Source organism: Hirundo rustica, chromosome 2 (assembly GCF_015227805.2).
Source record: "Hirundo rustica isolate bHirRus1 chromosome 2, bHirRus1.pri.v3, whole genome shotgun sequence".
Classification (NCBI taxonomy): domain Eukaryota; kingdom Metazoa; phylum Chordata; class Aves; order Passeriformes; family Hirundinidae; genus Hirundo; species Hirundo rustica.
The window spans coordinates 115,805,658-115,821,922 of NC_053451.1; the positions used below are offsets into that span (position 1 = coordinate 115,805,658).

At 44.2% G+C, this 16,265-nt stretch overlaps 1 protein-coding gene across 6 annotated transcripts; it reads right to left on the minus strand.

The window, feature by feature from the left end:
- Positions 1–457: 457 nt before the first annotated feature.
- On the minus strand, positions 458–15,295 carry B3GALT5 (beta-1,3-galactosyltransferase 5). 6 transcript variants are annotated; one of them, XM_058419472.1, is made up of 4 exons: positions 15,118–15,295; positions 9,754–9,855; positions 3,364–3,541; positions 458–2,912 (listed from the first exon to the last, which is right to left on the minus strand). In XM_058419472.1, exons 3-4 carry the CDS (start codon positions 3,442–3,444, stop codon positions 1,959–1,961), a joined length of 1,035 nt encoding a protein of 344 aa, XP_058275455.1. In that variant the 5' UTR covers positions 3,445–3,541; positions 9,754–9,855; positions 15,118–15,295; the 3' UTR covers positions 458–1,958. The 6 variants fall into 6 exon arrangements, with proteins under 6 accessions (XP_058275455.1, XP_058275457.1, XP_039912726.1 ...); XM_058419474.1 differs by having other exon boundaries at positions 3,448–3,546; XM_040056792.2 differs by having other exon boundaries at positions 3,364–3,546.
- Between the last annotated feature and the right edge of the window lie 970 nt (positions 15,296–16,265).

The window sequence follows — 16,265 nt, forward strand, 5'->3', positions numbered from 1 at the left end:
AGTGTTCAGAAAATAGCTGAATTTTAAGTAAAAATTATCTATTTAAATATTTTAATTCTTTACATAAAATGTTAAAAGTTTATTAAAGAAGCTTAAAATGAAGAAGGCCACTCTTCTGACAAACAAATAAACATTGTTTCTTTCATCATCAGTAGTCAAAAGTAAGTGCATGATCTCAGGTTACTCTGCACCAGAGGAAAATAAATAATATATTATGACCATTATTAAACGCTTCTCAGGATTTTCCTGCTGAAAATATTTATCCTGCTCTTCAGACACAGGCAAGTAAAATGAGATACTTGGGAAATCCTCGCCAAGAAGGATTTGAAAAGAGAAAGAAAGAAAGAAAGAAAACAAAGAAAAGACAGAAAAGAAAGAAAAGAAAGAAAAGAAAGAAAAGAAAGAAAGAAAAGAAAGAAAGAAAGAAAGAAAGAAAGAAAGAAAGAAAGAAAGACAAAATCTTTCTTTTCAATAAAAAGAAACAATAAAAATAAATAATACCAAAATAATAAAATCTATTTTCCTGTCTTTCTTCCATGCTTTTACTATGCCGGGTGTCAGATTCTCTCAGCTCCCCTTGGGAACAGCTCCACTTTCACTGCTTTTTGGAAAAAACACTTCCCACAGACATTACAGCCATTCCATGCTGATAACACTGACCTTGCCTGTGCCTGCTGGAAAATCAAACAGGAGCATTGCATAAGGGAGGATTTCTGAACTCCTTTCTCCTTCCTCAGAGCCCTGAAGGATTTTTCAGCATCTGCTGTAAAGACCCCACTCCTTATCTCTGAAACTTATCATCATCCCAGAGATTTCATGAGTCTTTGCTTGGGAATGAAATAAGAAATAGGGCTCCCAGCCTGAATGGTTACTTGAGCACATTTTTCCACTAGGTCTTGTTCAAAAGATAAAAATCCTCCTGTCTTCTCCCTCACACACCCAGTTTCTCTTTGGGGGGAAAAAAGAAAGTCTAAATCACTGTAAGTGACTCTAGTTCAGCCTTGGCAAACCATTCACAGTAGCTCTCAGGCAATCAAAGCGAGACACAAATATAAAAGATATCTCCAGGGTCTATTTTAATAGGAAGAGCAGGACACCCTCCACTGGCTCCACCATGGATTATTTTCAGCAGGAAGCACACACAAGGAAACAGCTGGAACAGCTTTTGTACGTCCACCAGGTGACCTGCAGTGCCCAAGGCTGTCCCCAGAGCATTGCATGGGCAAATTCTACCATCCCTGCAAAAGAAATTGGTGTAGACTGAAGGAGGGATCTGTGCCAGGATGCAGCTCAGCCCACACAGAGCTGGCTGCAAGGGCAGGGCTGCGGCTTCCTGTGCCAGGAGGGAGCATCCTGACAGCTACAAATATCACTCCTTAAGTGCCTGCACAGATGGGTGCAGTAATTTATCGAGGGCGACCAGGAAGATGGTACGGATTTTATTCCCTGAATGAAAGTGCTTTGACTTTTTGTTTGGCACAGCAGAAATATTCCCGGGCCTCTGGCAGCAAGATTTGGGGGGGAGGCTAGCAGGCCTGAATGTTTCAGGAAAAAAGAATAATCATAATAATTGTAAGTTGTGTAGAGAAGGGATGCACAGAGGTGGGAGTGAGTGGGAGAGAAGGAGCTTTGCATGTTCCGGGGCAGAAATAGGGAATTTTTTCACAGAAGGAGTGGTTAAGCACTGGAAGGGGCTGCCCAGGGAGGTGTTCAAGGAATGACTGGGCATAGCACTCCGTGCTCTGGTTTAGCTGACAGGGTGATGTTTAGTCAAAGGTTTGACTCAATGATCTTGGAGGTCTTTCCCAACCTTAACAATACCCTGGTTCTGTGATTAAAATAACCATTTCCAAAGTCTTTCATGTGCTGGAGCTGGAGTTAATTGGGAGTTTGCTGGAGAGGGGAGCAGCCCTGTAAAAGCAGAGAATTTAATTTTGTTAAGTGGAGCAGGGTAAGTGCTAGAGCACTCCTCCTTGAGTTCCTTCCACTAAGTGGTTCCAGTAGCTCAGCTGCTCAGATGGTTTTACTCCATGGCACGTCACGATTTTCTTAAAGCGAGGAACAGAGAACCTGATCCTTTCTGGGAAAAACGTCTGCTCCGAGTGAAGCTCCTCCAGCCGAATTTTTAATTTGTCAAGGCACAGTCCTATGAACACATCCTCCAGTTTAATGAATGGAACACTCTCCGAAACGTTATAGATCTGGCTGGCTACGTCGCTGGATAAAACATATCCAGTCCCGGAACAAAAGGGTGGGTAGGTCATTCCTGGATACTCTTCCCTACTCACATACCACTTACTCCCTCTTGTCCTGATGGGGTACTCGTGCAGTTTTAAAAAGCCTGTGAAGAATCCAGCCGTCTTCTTTTTCCTCAGAAGCAGCTCAGTGAGGTAAAAAACGTTGACAAACACGTCCGTGTCGGTTTTCATCGCGAAGCTGGACTGGGAACAGAACCTGTGAATCCACTCGATTCCCATCATGGTCTTCAGGGTCAGGTTGTAATAGGTGTCTGTAAAGTTCTTCTGGATGATGTCTCTGTGCCTCTGGGCCTCAGCAGTGATGCCAGCCTGCTGGCTGGGATCCACAGGGCTCCCCAGCAGGAAAAACGTCACCAGGCGCTTCCCAGCCACTGTCCTCTCCTTGCCCCAGGTGTGCCGGATGGCCATCCTGGCATCCACCTGCTGGGATGAGGACGCCACGAGCAGGATGAGGAAAGGAGGGTTCTTGAGGCAGTCGACGTCCGGGAGCTGCGAGAAGTCCCCTTGGACCCTCCTGAAATTCTCCGTGGGGGGTGTGTAACCCTGGCTGCTCTCACAGGACACGCAGAATTCGGCCCAGTTGTAGAAAGCCCAGAAGCTGGCGCTGCTGAGGCCCACCAGGCAGACAAACAGCCTGAACCTTCTGGAATCCATCTGAAAGGAACAAGAGGGAGCGGCACATCCGTAAAAAATCTGGTTCCTCTCAGCGCTCCGCTCCCAACTCCCTGCGCAGGGATTTAAAGCCAGGTCAGCTCTGATAGAGAGCTGCCTGTTAGAGGGCACTCACCCACGTGCATTTCTCCTCCTGTCACCCCCACAAGATGTTCTGCTGGCACATTCACACTTGGGCTTAACTTGAATCTGCCCCCCGAGCCAGTATGTCCTCAGAAATCCACACAAGCTTGTCTGTCCACTGACACCAGCTTCCCCAGGCTGATACCTCAAACTTCCTCCCCATTTTCAGCATCCTACAAACCAAGTTTAGTCCCACCAGGGCCAGAGAAGGAGCAGATTTATGTATCCATTTCAGAGGGCAGAGAATATCAGTGATAGTTTTTTGGTTGGGTTTTTTGGGTTTTTTTTTGCTTTTTTTTTAATTAAATACCATGTTTCTCCATTTGTGCCTGTGTCCCAGGGCCAGCAGGTGTCCAACAGGCACAGCCAGCCAGGTTCCTCTCATCTTCATCACCTTTGTGTCCTGTGGGGCTCTTGCCCCAACCCAGAAACTGCTCCTGATCCTTTTGCTGGAGTGGCCATGAGTCACATTTTTGAAGTTGGGTCAGCTGCTCTGAAAAAAAAAAAAAGAAAAGAACAGAACCAAAACAGCAGTGGGTCACTTTATTTGGTTGTTTCAGCTTGTGCAGAGTTTGAGTGACTCACTAGGACATGCTGAGGTGAGAAGGGGCTTGTCCTATTCTCCTCTCCCTTTTAAGTGAGAAAGGTCCAAACAATACCAACAATGTTCACCTGTCACCGAGACACACAAAGCAGCCACATGCAGACAAGAGGTTTTGCAGAGCAGAGGTTCCTCCGATCCGGCTCAAAAGCTGAGTCCAGGCAGAGAGAGCCTCTTTGTTTTATTTCTTACTTTTTATACATTTGTGGGTCTAGCAGAAGATTGGCTTTTAGAGTTTTCACCTCTCAAGCCAACTGGCCAGACCAACTGTCAGTTACAATTGTTTTCAGGTTAGAAATATGCAAACAAAGGACAGAGGATGAAAAACAAAGGATTTGTTTATGTTACATCTGTGGGAAAAAGTAGAACTGCTTTTAATATTGTACAATAGCTAAAAAGATCTGACTCCATTTATGAAAATCAAAAGGCTATAAAAAACTCAGAAAAAACAGGGTAACATTCACCCATTTAGCCATGTAAGAGATTAATGAGCTGGACATCTGGTTATAAATCTAATAGACATTTTGAGTGAGAGAAAAATCACCGAAGCAAACCCCAAATCCTTACAGTGCCAAAAAAATGTTACACATCTCCATAAATTAGCCTGGTGACAGAAGTTTAAGGCTTTAGTTGCTCATTCCAGTAAGCCACAGACTCTTCTATTGCTCTTTTAGAGCACTAGGATGGGGCAATTTTTACCAGGGGGAAGGGCACGCCTTCCACCTTCCCCTTTCTTAATGAAGAATTGTATCTGGCTCCCTAACTGAGAACACAGCAAACCAAATTAACCATGCCCAGAGCTGCAGATTTCATGGAAACTTGATTTCTGCCTTCTGACCAGGAATGTTCTGTGTAGGCTCCCCCAAATTCACATTAGTGCCTTCCTTTTGCTCAAATTCCCCTTTCCAGGCAATCCAAGGTTTTGCATTGCAGGATTTAAGTTCATTTGAAAGCCCAGCCAGGTGTCCCTGGAACGAAATCCAGCTCATTTTCCCCCCAAGAACAGCCCCATTGATTTCAGTGAGAATTCTCAAAAGCATGAAACAAGTAGAACTGGAGTCTTGGTTTACTGGAATTTTTGCAATGATTCTCTAATGAATTTTGAAAATATTTCAAAAGTTCACATTTCTTCTGGCACTTATATTTAAATTCACTTCATCCTTAAGTAGAGTATTCCTCAGATCTGACTTTTGCTTGTATTTATAGCTCACAGTAGTCTTGTAATTAACTTTACAACTGCTTTAGTTAAATACGTATGTAGAATTGTGTGAGATTATACATATGCAGTTATATTATATGTATACACAAAAGATTATACAAAAATGTGCTCAGATTCTTCAGTGGTTTGGGAGGAAGCACATGAATATGCTGAATTGTGTTTTCAGGACAGGATGATGTTTTGAGGTTACAAGAGCTTTGTTCCTGTCAGCAGCTCACAGAAGACTGTTTTGAGAGTCTGAGATCTCTGACAGAAATTCCAGAACATGTACAAACCAAACACTGAACAAAGAAAACAATGGAGAGCAACATTCTATTAAAACCCATTAATACCTTTTCACAAATATCCAAGTGCAAGGTGCCATAACACACCACAACCATTTTACGAGATTTTGGTGGAATCAGACTAATGTAACGTGATCATCATTTACCTTTTGTTTCAGCATTGCAAACAGAACTATAAAGAACTTTAAAAAGACCCTTGTTGTGGTCTGCTGGGTGAGCAGCCTCTCACCTTTACCATTCTGCCTTTCCAGAACCACCCTGCCCTCTCCTTTCAGCCCATGCGTGAAGGAGCACAAGGTGCACGCGCACATAAACACGCAAACGCACACAGCTGGGCAATGCAGATGTTTGCAAATGCATGCAAATTTGTAAACTTTATTTTAGAAGTTCTGCAAGTGGCACACGTGCCCATGTATCCTCTCCCGGCAGGTCTCCGTGTAGGGATCAAGGAGTGGGCAGTGGCCCTGATAAGAAGAACCATGGAATGGTTTGGGTTGAAAAGGTCCTTAAAGCTCATCCAGTTCCACCCCTGCCATGGGCAGGGACACCTTCCACTGTCCCAGGCTGCTCCAAGCCCAACCTGGCACTCACTGTGAGAACTCCAAGGGAAAGGGGTGACAAGAGACATCAGCTGCTTCCTCTTTCCAAGGCCATTTTTCTTCGAAAACCATCCATTCAATCCTTGTTTTCAGGTGAACAGGGAGAATTATGAACACTAAAACCATTTTAGATTAGTGCAGGCAGGACAGTTCCTTGGAGCATTGAAGTTTCTGTATCAGGAATTGAATCACCCTGGTACTGTCTCCTTATCCCTGAGAAGCTGAGCTCTCCTCCCATCCCCATTTTGCATCAAAACAAATCTTTCTGGTTTCATATAAAGTCCTTTTGCATGGCATTATACTGGATTTTTCTCTGTGATCTCAGTCAGAAATCAGAGTTTTTAATTATCTCAAAGCTTTTTCCATCTCCTGTTGCTCCAACTGCAAAATATTTTATGAAGGGCATTGCCAAAAAAAATGCCTGCTTCATATCCTAGAGACTTTTCTTAAACTGACTGGCACTTCATGGGTCTCTGCAGCTGTGGAATCCTGGCACCAAACCATGTGGGGGCTGCAGCCTCTTCTGACACTCACCTGAAATGAACACATAGAAAAAGCCTCTGCTCTCTCCCAGCAGCTTAAGGGGAGCAGAAGTTTTTTAATTCTCTTTGTTATTTGCCAAATCCTTCCTTTTTTCTTGAGGCTGTCTCTTCTAGACAAGTCACAGTTGTTACCCTGGTTTTTCTGAGTTTTTTATAGCCTTTTGGATTTTCATAAATGGAGTCAGATTTTTAGTTACTGCACGATATTAAGAGCAGTTTTCTAACTTTTCCCACAGGTGTAACATAAACAAATCCTTTGTTTTTCATTCTCTGTCCTTTGTTTGCATATTTCTAACCTGAAAACAATTGTAACTGACAGTTGGTCTGGCCAGTTGGCTTGAGAGGTGAAAACTCTAAAAGCCAATCTTCTGCTAGACCCACAAATGTATAAAAAGTAAGAAATAAAACAAAGAGGCTCTCTCTTGGCTGGACTCAGCTTTTGAGCTGGATCGGAGGAACCTCTGCTCTGCAAAACCTCTTGTCTGCGTGTGGCTGCTTTGTGAGTCTCGGTGACACACAGTGGTTCTTTTTTCAGCACAAAGTGTTAACAACAACTCTGGCATTGAACACAATCAAGTAAACACTCCACGATGCTTACAAATGACTGCCACAAATGCACCTTGTAGCAGTCTCCAGTTTGGTAGCCATGAGTTAAGCCAACCTCATCAAAGAGTTTGCTTCTTTCTGACACTCTTCTATTGCTTTTTCTATCAATTTCTGTCTGCTGAGCTTCAAACCCATCCCTTATATAAGTGAAACATTCTTGTCCTATAATAGCACATTTTTCCTTAGGGCCATGTGATTCTGTGGAGCCTCATTCCTATCAACATTCCTTGAGAACATATCCAGCAATTAGTGACATTTCGTATTTCAGCTACTTTAAATTTTCATAGGAATTCTCAGGACTAATCCCTCCGTGAAACTCTAAAGGTGTTTTTGGCGAACAAAGATTTTGGTGAACTATTAAGATGCACCTTACAGATACGAGCAATACTTCAGCTGCAAGGTTATCCAGTCTTTTTCCTCAATTTTGTTCTAGTTGGATGTAATAATTTAAGTTTAATAGTATAATTCATTCTTTCTTCATTTCCACTCCATGGAGTGTGTAAATCCCACTGAATTCCCAAGGCCCTGCTCACTTGTCTCGCTATTCCTGCTATAAAACGAGACCCCTCTGTCAGATGACATTCCTAGAGGAGCTCGAAAGCATGGAAATATTTGATTTAGAAATATTTTCACTACTTCTTTTGCCACGTTGGTGCAACGGGGCAAAACGTTGGTGCTTCAGGCCACCCAGAAAAGAGATCCACTAAAAAGATATTTACAGCTCTCTTTGCATGGAAGTTCTGTACAGTCAACTTGCCAACAATCTCCAGGAGAGTTATTACATTTGATAGCCTCTGTCACGACTTTATTCTCTCAGAAACTATTACTTGTCCAGCAGGGGTGACTGCCCATCCGCCAGGGTGAAATTTAGGATATAATGCTTTGATTAACTGATAAATTTTTGCGTTTTATTCTGGTTTAATATCAACTGCGTAGCTCTGACTGCTCACAAACAGCTGGGCCATCCTTGGCATAAGGGAATAATTCAAAAGATTTCACAGGATCTGGGAAGCCCAAAGCTGGAGACCTCATTAGTGCTTTTTAAGTGGTTTGAAAGCAGCCCGAGCATCATCAGGCCAGATAATAAAGTCTTTATGGGCAGTTTTAAAAGCCCATACAAAGAGTGGACCAATAATCCAAACTTCCTTTAAGTCTATTACAGTGAGCCATTCAGATTTTATTTATTTATTTGTTTGTTTACTTTTTTTTTTTTTTTTTTTTTTTTGGTGTGGTTTTGTGAGTTTTGGGTAACTTAGCAATTTTTGGGTTAGTTAGCAATTTTTATTAATTGTTCTTGAGTCTTGTGCTAAGTCATAATCTTTACTACTAACATTTTTGACTGGCAGAATTTGAGTTCAGTAACAACCTGCACCTTAAATTTTTCTTAATGAGAGGTAATGAGCCTTTTCAATGCTTTAATTTTAAAGGGTATTGGTTTTGTCTTACCAGGCCTGTGTCTGATTCAATTTGATTCTCACTGGTTCTGCTCTTCTTGATTTTCCAGGAATCTCCCTGGCCCACACAATGGGAATTACTGCATCCTTAATTTTCTTTGGGATAGGTTCAGACTGGGAAGTCAGTGTAATATAAAAATTGAAGTTTACATATATTTAGACTTGGGGATTTTAATTTGAATGTCTCTTTCCTGAAACTTGATTTTTGCACTCAATTTTCCCAATAAGTTTTTCTTTAATAGCAGCTCTGGAGAGTTAGGAAGGTACAAAGATTGATGGGTTATTTATAATTTTTATAATTTTCCTAGTTTGAACTTAACTGTTCTGAAAAAGGGGTGCAGTTATCGAGTTCCAGTGGCACCAACAATTGAGATGGAGGCATCACAAAACTTCCCTTGCAGGGTATTTAATATTGAATAATTGATTCCTGTGTCCATTAAAAATTCCAGGTTTTCATTTCTTAGTGTGGCTTTTACCAGAGGCTCTGCTATTGCCGGAGAGGGTTTGGAGGAGTCCTGAGTTTTACCTGAAAATAATCATGCTTTTTTTTTTTTTTTTGTAATATGTGTATTGATTAGTTCCCAATCTTCCTAATGAAGATAGAGGACCTGAGCCCATTCCTCTGTTACAAGACTTCTTCCTGGGGGTAAGAATTTTTGGCTGTTTTCTTTTACAATTGCTATCATTTTCTGTTTAGTTTTTTTTCCTTTTATAATTTTTTTTCTATTTTTTTGGATCTGCACATTTTGATACACTGCACGTGCAACATCAAGCAGTTTACCTGTAATAAAACCATCCCTTTCTTGGTTTTTTTGGTAGTTTTATTCTAATATCATCTGAGGAATGTCCTATGGAAATGAGCCAGGCGACTTTTACCTTCCCCTCAAACATTTTTCTTATATTTATTTCTCTCTTTTCTATGCCTGCAGCTGGCCTTTTCGGGTGTCTATACACAGGACTTCACAGCTAAGTCTTAAACTTTCTTTTTTTAATTGACAATCTAAATGCTGGTAAGCTGTTCCACCAAAATGTTAGAAAACCGGGTTTCAAAATCTCTATTAAAAAAAAAAACAAAAAACAAAACCAAAACAAAACAAAAAACCCCGAATGCTAAATTCTAAAATAACAAAGTAACACATATTTAAATTATTAAAATACTAAGTTCCAAAATACCGAAGTAACCCAGTTTCAAAATATTAAAATACCAAGTTCCAAAATACTAAAATAATTCTTCTTCAAAATACCAGCACATCAAGCTTGAAAATATCAAAGTAACCCAACTTCAAGATATGAAATTCTAAAATACTCAGTTCCAAAACAACAATTTTCAGGTGCCTTAGGTGGGCAGGAGTCCCAAACTCGAGAGAATGCCTTAATGTCCCAATGGGATCCTACCTGTGTCCCAAAGGAATCTGGGGGAATCTACGATTTTCTCCAGGAAAGTCCTGATGCCAGCATGGAAAATCCCAGAGCCTCAGGGGACACCAGGCAGTTCTCCTGTGTGGGTTCAGCAGAAATGACACCAAATAAACTTTTCTAACTTTCTTTCTGTTGGTTTTTTTCACATCATTTGCCAAAAACCCACTGGAGGCCTCTTTATCTGTTTCTCCCCTGGTCCCAGACACGCTTATCATCATCTGGGCGCGCCTTGACATCGTTTTACTTCTTTTTTCTTTCTTTTTTTGCGTTAGTCTTTAAGCTCTGCTCAGCAGCTTCAGGGGAGCTGAAAATGTCAGTTCTCTGTGTCATTTATCAGTGCCACCCTATGAAGGAGGTGGCCAAGGTCTGGGATCCTAATCCCAAACTGCAGAACTCTCATTTTTGCAAGTCCCCATTTCCACCAGCGGCACAAACTCCCTCCTAGGTCCTGCCATGGGCACCAGGTTGGCTTCAGGGTCTCTCTGCTCACACCACTGACCCTGGTGGAACTCCTCTGTGTTTCCCAGAGACCAAGCCACGGTAGCTCCTGTGCCAAGGCCTAATTAGTGCATCAAAATTCACCTGGCATCTCCTTATAGTCTGTTAATGAGCGTAATCATCAGAACAGCACCAAGAGATCAAGGGCTTGTGCCACAGTTCAGGGAAATCAGTCTGGCCCGAGGCAGAGACGGGGAAGTAGGTCTGGAGTCCCCCTGAGGAACAGGTTAGGAGTATCAGTTTAAAGAAGTACACTTTTCTGAACTTTTCTGGGACAAAGCTCCGGTCGGGTTCAGTGCATGGCTGGTGTTGTTTCGCACTGAGGTCACGCACATCAGCCAGGGAAAAACCCAAAAACCACCTGCAAGGGTCCCTGCTCTGTAAAAAGACTCAAACAGCTCCAGCCCCAAAATCAGAGGCACGACTTCAGAGTGTGACCAGGAGCTCCAGCCTCAAATCCTGCACAGTTCAAGTCAGCAGTCAGCATTCTTCCCATTTGCCTTTCCTAATCACTGCATGTAACATATGCCCTAATACAAGTACTAGCAAAAGCTGCTAGCTCCCAATTTTCCTTGGAATAAAGCCCCTAAATTGCTTTTTCATAAGCTCAGCATGACACAGAGAAGCACACACAGATAATAAGAAAATGTCAAGAACAGCGGGAAACATTTAGGTTTTTGGGGTTTTTTTCCTAAATGCAAGGCTTTCAGAGGAGCAGGGGCCAGTCTGAAGCTCTCCAAAATGACATCTCTGGTGATGCATGGGTTCAGCAGTGGCTGGGTCGCCAATTTTATGTACATTAACAGTGTGCTCGCTCAAACTGGCAGGCAGAAAGGGTGGAAACCCAAAAAAAAGTGTGGGACAAGGGAAGAAGTTTTTGTGCTGCCCTTACTGAACCTTTTCCCCTCTGATATCCCTCTGCTCTCAGGATGGTGTCTCCTTGTCAGTCCATCAGCAAGACAGAGCAAGGCACTGTTCCTCTTCACACACACCACTTTCTGTCACTTCAGCACTGACTTGCTGGGCTCATTAGTTATGGCCAGATTCTCTTTTTTTTTCCATTTCTTTTTCTTCCTTTTTTAAAATTTGGTTGTTTTTGGTTTTTTTAGTGGGTTTGTTGTTGTTGTTGTTGGGGGGCTGGTTTGGGTTTTGCTCATCTGCTTGTTTTGTTGTGTTTCTGCTTTGATTATTTTTGTCTCTTTGGGTTTTGTCTCTTTTTTTTTTCTGCAGTGCTACTCTGGAGGGAGGGGGTTTCCTTTCCCAGTCCCTCCCAGGCCTTCTGTGATGGGATCTGAGTGGGAAAAAAAAAAAAAAAAACGTGTCTGAGGCTTGGGGTTTGTTTTTAAGCTTTCCATGCTTAAAATGTGCCTCTGGATCTCCAGAAATGCCACAATGTTTTATGGCCAGGGAGTGACTCTGTCCCAGACGCCGGGCAGGAGTCCCTAAGTCATCAATTAGACAAGAGATAGAAAAGGAGCATTGCTGTTATGGATTTGCAAATCCTGCTCTGTTGCCTGGCTTATGCTCTGTCATTATGTCACTAATACCCATTTAGCTGATTGACCCTGTGACTCCAACAGCAGATTGAATTTTCTTTGTAAAAGGCTGGGCTGGTTTGTTTTGGTTTTTTTTTTTTTAATTTACCACTTTGGGTTTTATTAAGGGGGGAATTAAGAATAATTAAAAGGAAAGAAAAGAGGTACAGTAAAAGTGAAGTTATGAATTTTCTGGAGAAGGAAAAATTAGGGTGAGAGAGAGTTACATTCTAGAATACAAGCCAAATGAAATAGCATTTACCATATATTCAGATACGTGCACACAACTGTATTCTCAAGGGCATGGCCAACATGGCCTAAACACTGGCACAGCTACAATAAGGAGAGAAACATTTTTCACAGCAATCAAAGAAAAAAATATGGTCAAATAAAAGGAGAAAACTTTAAAATATAAACTGGTTCATTTTCAGTACCTGAGCGAGAGTCCCTTCAAGTTTCACTTCTTTGTCCCATCGTGCAGTGAGACAATTTCAGAAGAGCCACCTGGCCTACCGTAACTCCTTAACCTTGCTGCTTCAGAAGCAAATTTGCACCATTTCCTCCTCTGGGTCATATTTTTTGAGTTGATTTAGCAGTGGTTAACCGCAGTCCCAGTAGATTATATAAACACAACTTGAACACGGCCGCTCCCCCAAAGGCAGAGCACAGGCACAGGGGGAGTTTTGCAGGCAACATTCATCCATTTAATAGCTACATCTTTATTTTTACAGGGAAAGAACAAACGTTCCTGGGCCTCATCCGCTCAGAAAAGCGTTCCCAGCTCAGATTCAGGAGTGTCACCTCGGGTGTGGAAATTTTCATTATTAAAATGGTTACAACGGCCCAGACCAGGTGTCCTTGGGTTCTGCCTCTGTCCCTAGCCAGGTGCCTAAAGGAGGATCGAGGTCATGGCAAGAGGGAAGGCCTTTGTGGCACAAGAATCTTTTGAACCAGAGGATACATCTTCCTCCTTATTAAAAAAAGAAAAAAAAATCAAGAGCCATTAGCCCTTAAAGCACCTTGACGTAGTCCACCCAACCATGAGCACTTGCTCGTAACATGTGTTTCGAAAAGCCAAAAAAAACATCCTCAGACCAATAATGCAATTTTGCTCTCAAAACCAGCAAAAAGTTTGTGTCTCGGAGTGATTCAAACCGAAACAGTCTGGCAGGAGGTGTCGCTGCTCTGGTAATGTCACAGGAAATAAGTGCTGCAACTGAGGAGTCAAAAAGAAATATATTCCCAGGGACTTTAGCCAAGCTAAGGAAGCTTGCTTCTATTTTAAAATATCAGCTCGCTTTTCCAAGCCACCTGTAAAATTCTCTGGATGAATCCTGGCCCTTTAAACACCCACAAAAAAATGTTCAGTTTGGGTATTTAGTAAGGCCAGCTCCTTTTTCCAGGATGGAGGGAGAGGTGCTGCAGTGGGGGCTGGAGGCGTCCTGTTGCAGAGCTCAGCCCATCAATGCAGGGACACTGTACAGGACACCCAGTGCAGTCCAACCCCCACTGCAGGTGCTTTGTGTCCTTTTTAGGAGCATATTTGGACACTTTTTGACTTAATCCGCTGGCACCAGTGATGCAAACACAGCTGGCAGGCAGCCAGCCAAGGGCATCCTCTCTCACAGGCAGGGAAAAGAGCAGCACCCTGGGGCACTCCCTCCTTCCCTCTCATCTTGGCAGTGTTTTTTTTCCCCCAAACATTCAGCCTAAAAGCCTTCTCCTCCTTCCTCTGTCCTCCCTTCACCTGCTGAGTACCAACCATCCCTCTCTGGCTTTCTCTCCAATGCTAATAGACTCTTCTTCTAATGCTCCCTCTACTCCTACAATACCCCCATGTTCCTGTCATCCCTGATCCTAATGGGCATATTTAACTTATTTCAGAGTGGCCTCGTGAATCAGCAATTTTATCCTACTTGCTCTCTTCCATACCCCAGATCTCAGCACAGATAAGCAACTGTCCACAACGGGATGAATCAGAGCAACCTGACCCTGTGTAAACCCGTGTGCTTCATTGTGCTGAACAGGAATAACTCCCTTTCCTCTCACATTAATAAACAAAGCAATGAGGAAATTTCTTCCTTAGGCTCTTGTTCCCACTGCCAGGGCTCCAAAAGTCCAGTTCTCAGAGTTACAGAAGCCCCCTTCTTCAAAAACTCAGTGCCCCCAAACCAAATTATTTACTGCAGCCTCATTGACAGGTAGTACTGTTTGTGGTTTTTTCCTCATCTTAATGCAAAAGAGAAACAAAACTGAAAATGGTATTTCAGATAGAATGAGGATCTTGCTCTTCTCCCTTGGAAACGGACTCAAGATACATGAAAGAAGAAGTAAAATAGCACTGAAGAGAAGTGATAATTATGCAGGTTGTACAAAAAAAAAAATAAAATAAATCAAAATGGGGAAAATTGCCAGTGAAGATATTCCAATATCACTCCTAAATCTGTGACTGCTGCTGAGTCCTGATGCTATCACTGTAGGATAAGGACCTGGCAGGATGTTACCTTGCAGATGTTTCTTTCCCAACCCCCCCATTTTAGGCTGGGGGAGCACCTGGAGCAGGTGAGCCTGGTGCTCGTGCTTTGCCCTTTTGTTTCATGCTGCCTCTTGGCACAGTCATTTTTTGGTCTTTGGAACTTTACACTCCTCTAGCAGTTGAACTGAGTATTTGCATTCAGGTGTCTGTTAAAGCATCAAGTTTGGTACTTTGGGAGAAAAATTCTTCCTGGGCAAAGGAGAACAAATCCAGCCGTGGCGTCCTCATGCTGGCAAATCCTTTGTCAATAACTACTTGGCTTTAAAAGTGCTGATTATACACAGAAGTGTTCGTGGCATCAGGTCCAGTAGAGGCTTTTTTAATTACTTACCTGTGCCTCGTGGATCTTCTATTTTCCAGCATTTTATCCAAGCTCCCAGCAGGACAGCGAGTAGAGCGCTGCCCTGGCTTTGTCCTGACTGGTCCTGGTCTTTATGTGGGGCCGCCAAAATGTTCCCCCGTGTGAAACACCCGTGAAATCCGGCAAGTGAGATCACTCATCACCACGTTTTCACCCCCGAATCAGTCCGCCCTGGGGCCAACTACCTCGGTACCCGTTTTACCAGGGGATGGACACCACAGTGGGGTTACACACGGCTGGGGACATCCCTGGATAGGGGAGATCTGGATTTTGACCCCGGTTTCCCAGCAGGGTCACACCTGCAGCCCCCTCACCTCTCGTCTCCTCTCCCCACCCAGTTTGGGCAAGCGGGAGCCGCGGCTGCGAGGGCACATCCAGGGGACGAGGGCATTCCCTGCTCACGGTCCTACCTGGAGCTGACCGAAGGAAGAGGCACCTCCTGAGGCCGGGAGCCCGCGGAGCATCCTCGGGCGGCGGGCGGCTCTTCCCGGCCGGATCGCCGGCTACAGCTGCCCGGGGCTGCCGCCGTCCCCCCGCAGCCCGGCCGGACCCCGCCGGGGGTTCATCCTGGGAGCCAGAAGCGAAGGAAGGCGGCGATGCGGCAGCGGTAACCAGAACTCCCTGCCTGCCTCTTCCCTCTCTCCCTCCTCCCTCTCTTTCCCTCCCTCTCCCTCCCTCCTTCCCTCCCTCTCCCCCGTGGGTTCAGACCCACTGAACCGCTGCGGCTCCATCGGCAGGGCAGGGCGGCTTAGGAGCTGGCTGGAAATGGTTTGGGGTTGGTTTTTTTTATTATTATTATTTGGGGGTATTTTGGATGGGAGCGGGAGCTGGAAATGGTGTCAGAGCAGCGCCGGCCCCTCCCGGCGCTGGGAAAGTTCGGCCGGGAGCTCGCTCCCCGTTACCAACAGCGCAGCCCCGGTTCGCTCCGTGGGACAGGAATCCCCCTCTGCCCAAAAACCTGCACTGGGGCACCCCTCGGAGAGGGGTTTTCCTGACGGGGAATGACAACGCGGGGGAAAGAAACGGGAGCAAAGCTCACCCTGTGCGTGGCGCGGGCAGCCGGATGAGGACAGCATCCCTCACCTCCCCTTCCCCTGGAGCCCCGTGTGTGCCCGAGCTGCCCGGGCTCAGGACAGCCCCGGACGAGTACGAGTCCAGGCGGGACACCCGATCCCTGCCCAGGGTCACTTCCAATGCTCGGAGCACGTGGAGAACTGCGGCGCTTTTACCTTTAGGAACTGTCCCCCTTGGTGACAGCAACCAGCGACAGCTTCACACCGCAGCAATTATTGAAGCAAATGGCTCCGGGGGAAAGACATTTCTCTTCTAAAGGCTGCCAGCTCCGGCAGGGAAAAAAAAAATAAATAAATAAACAAAAAACTCCCAGGCAAACGTTATGGATAAAGCCGCACATTTAATAGCAAAATACCCAGCGACGATCCAGGGCACTTGGAATTTCCAGAGAGAAAATATCCGCCTTGATTTGTCGTTTTTTTATTTTTTTATTTTTTTTTTTTAAACAGGTTGTTGGAGCGCAGCATAAGAAAACACGAGACAA

Excerpts from the sequence above, each read along its gene's own strand:
- B3GALT5 (XM_058419473.1), bottom strand. The coding sequence starts at position 3,444 with ATGAAGATGAGAGGAACCTGGCTGGCTGTGCCTGTTGGACACCTGCTG. Across the intron at positions 2,913-3,363 it reads GGCACAAATGGAGAAACATG|ATGGATTCCAGAAGGTTCAG; the intron begins GTATTTAATTAA and ends TGTTCCTTTCAG.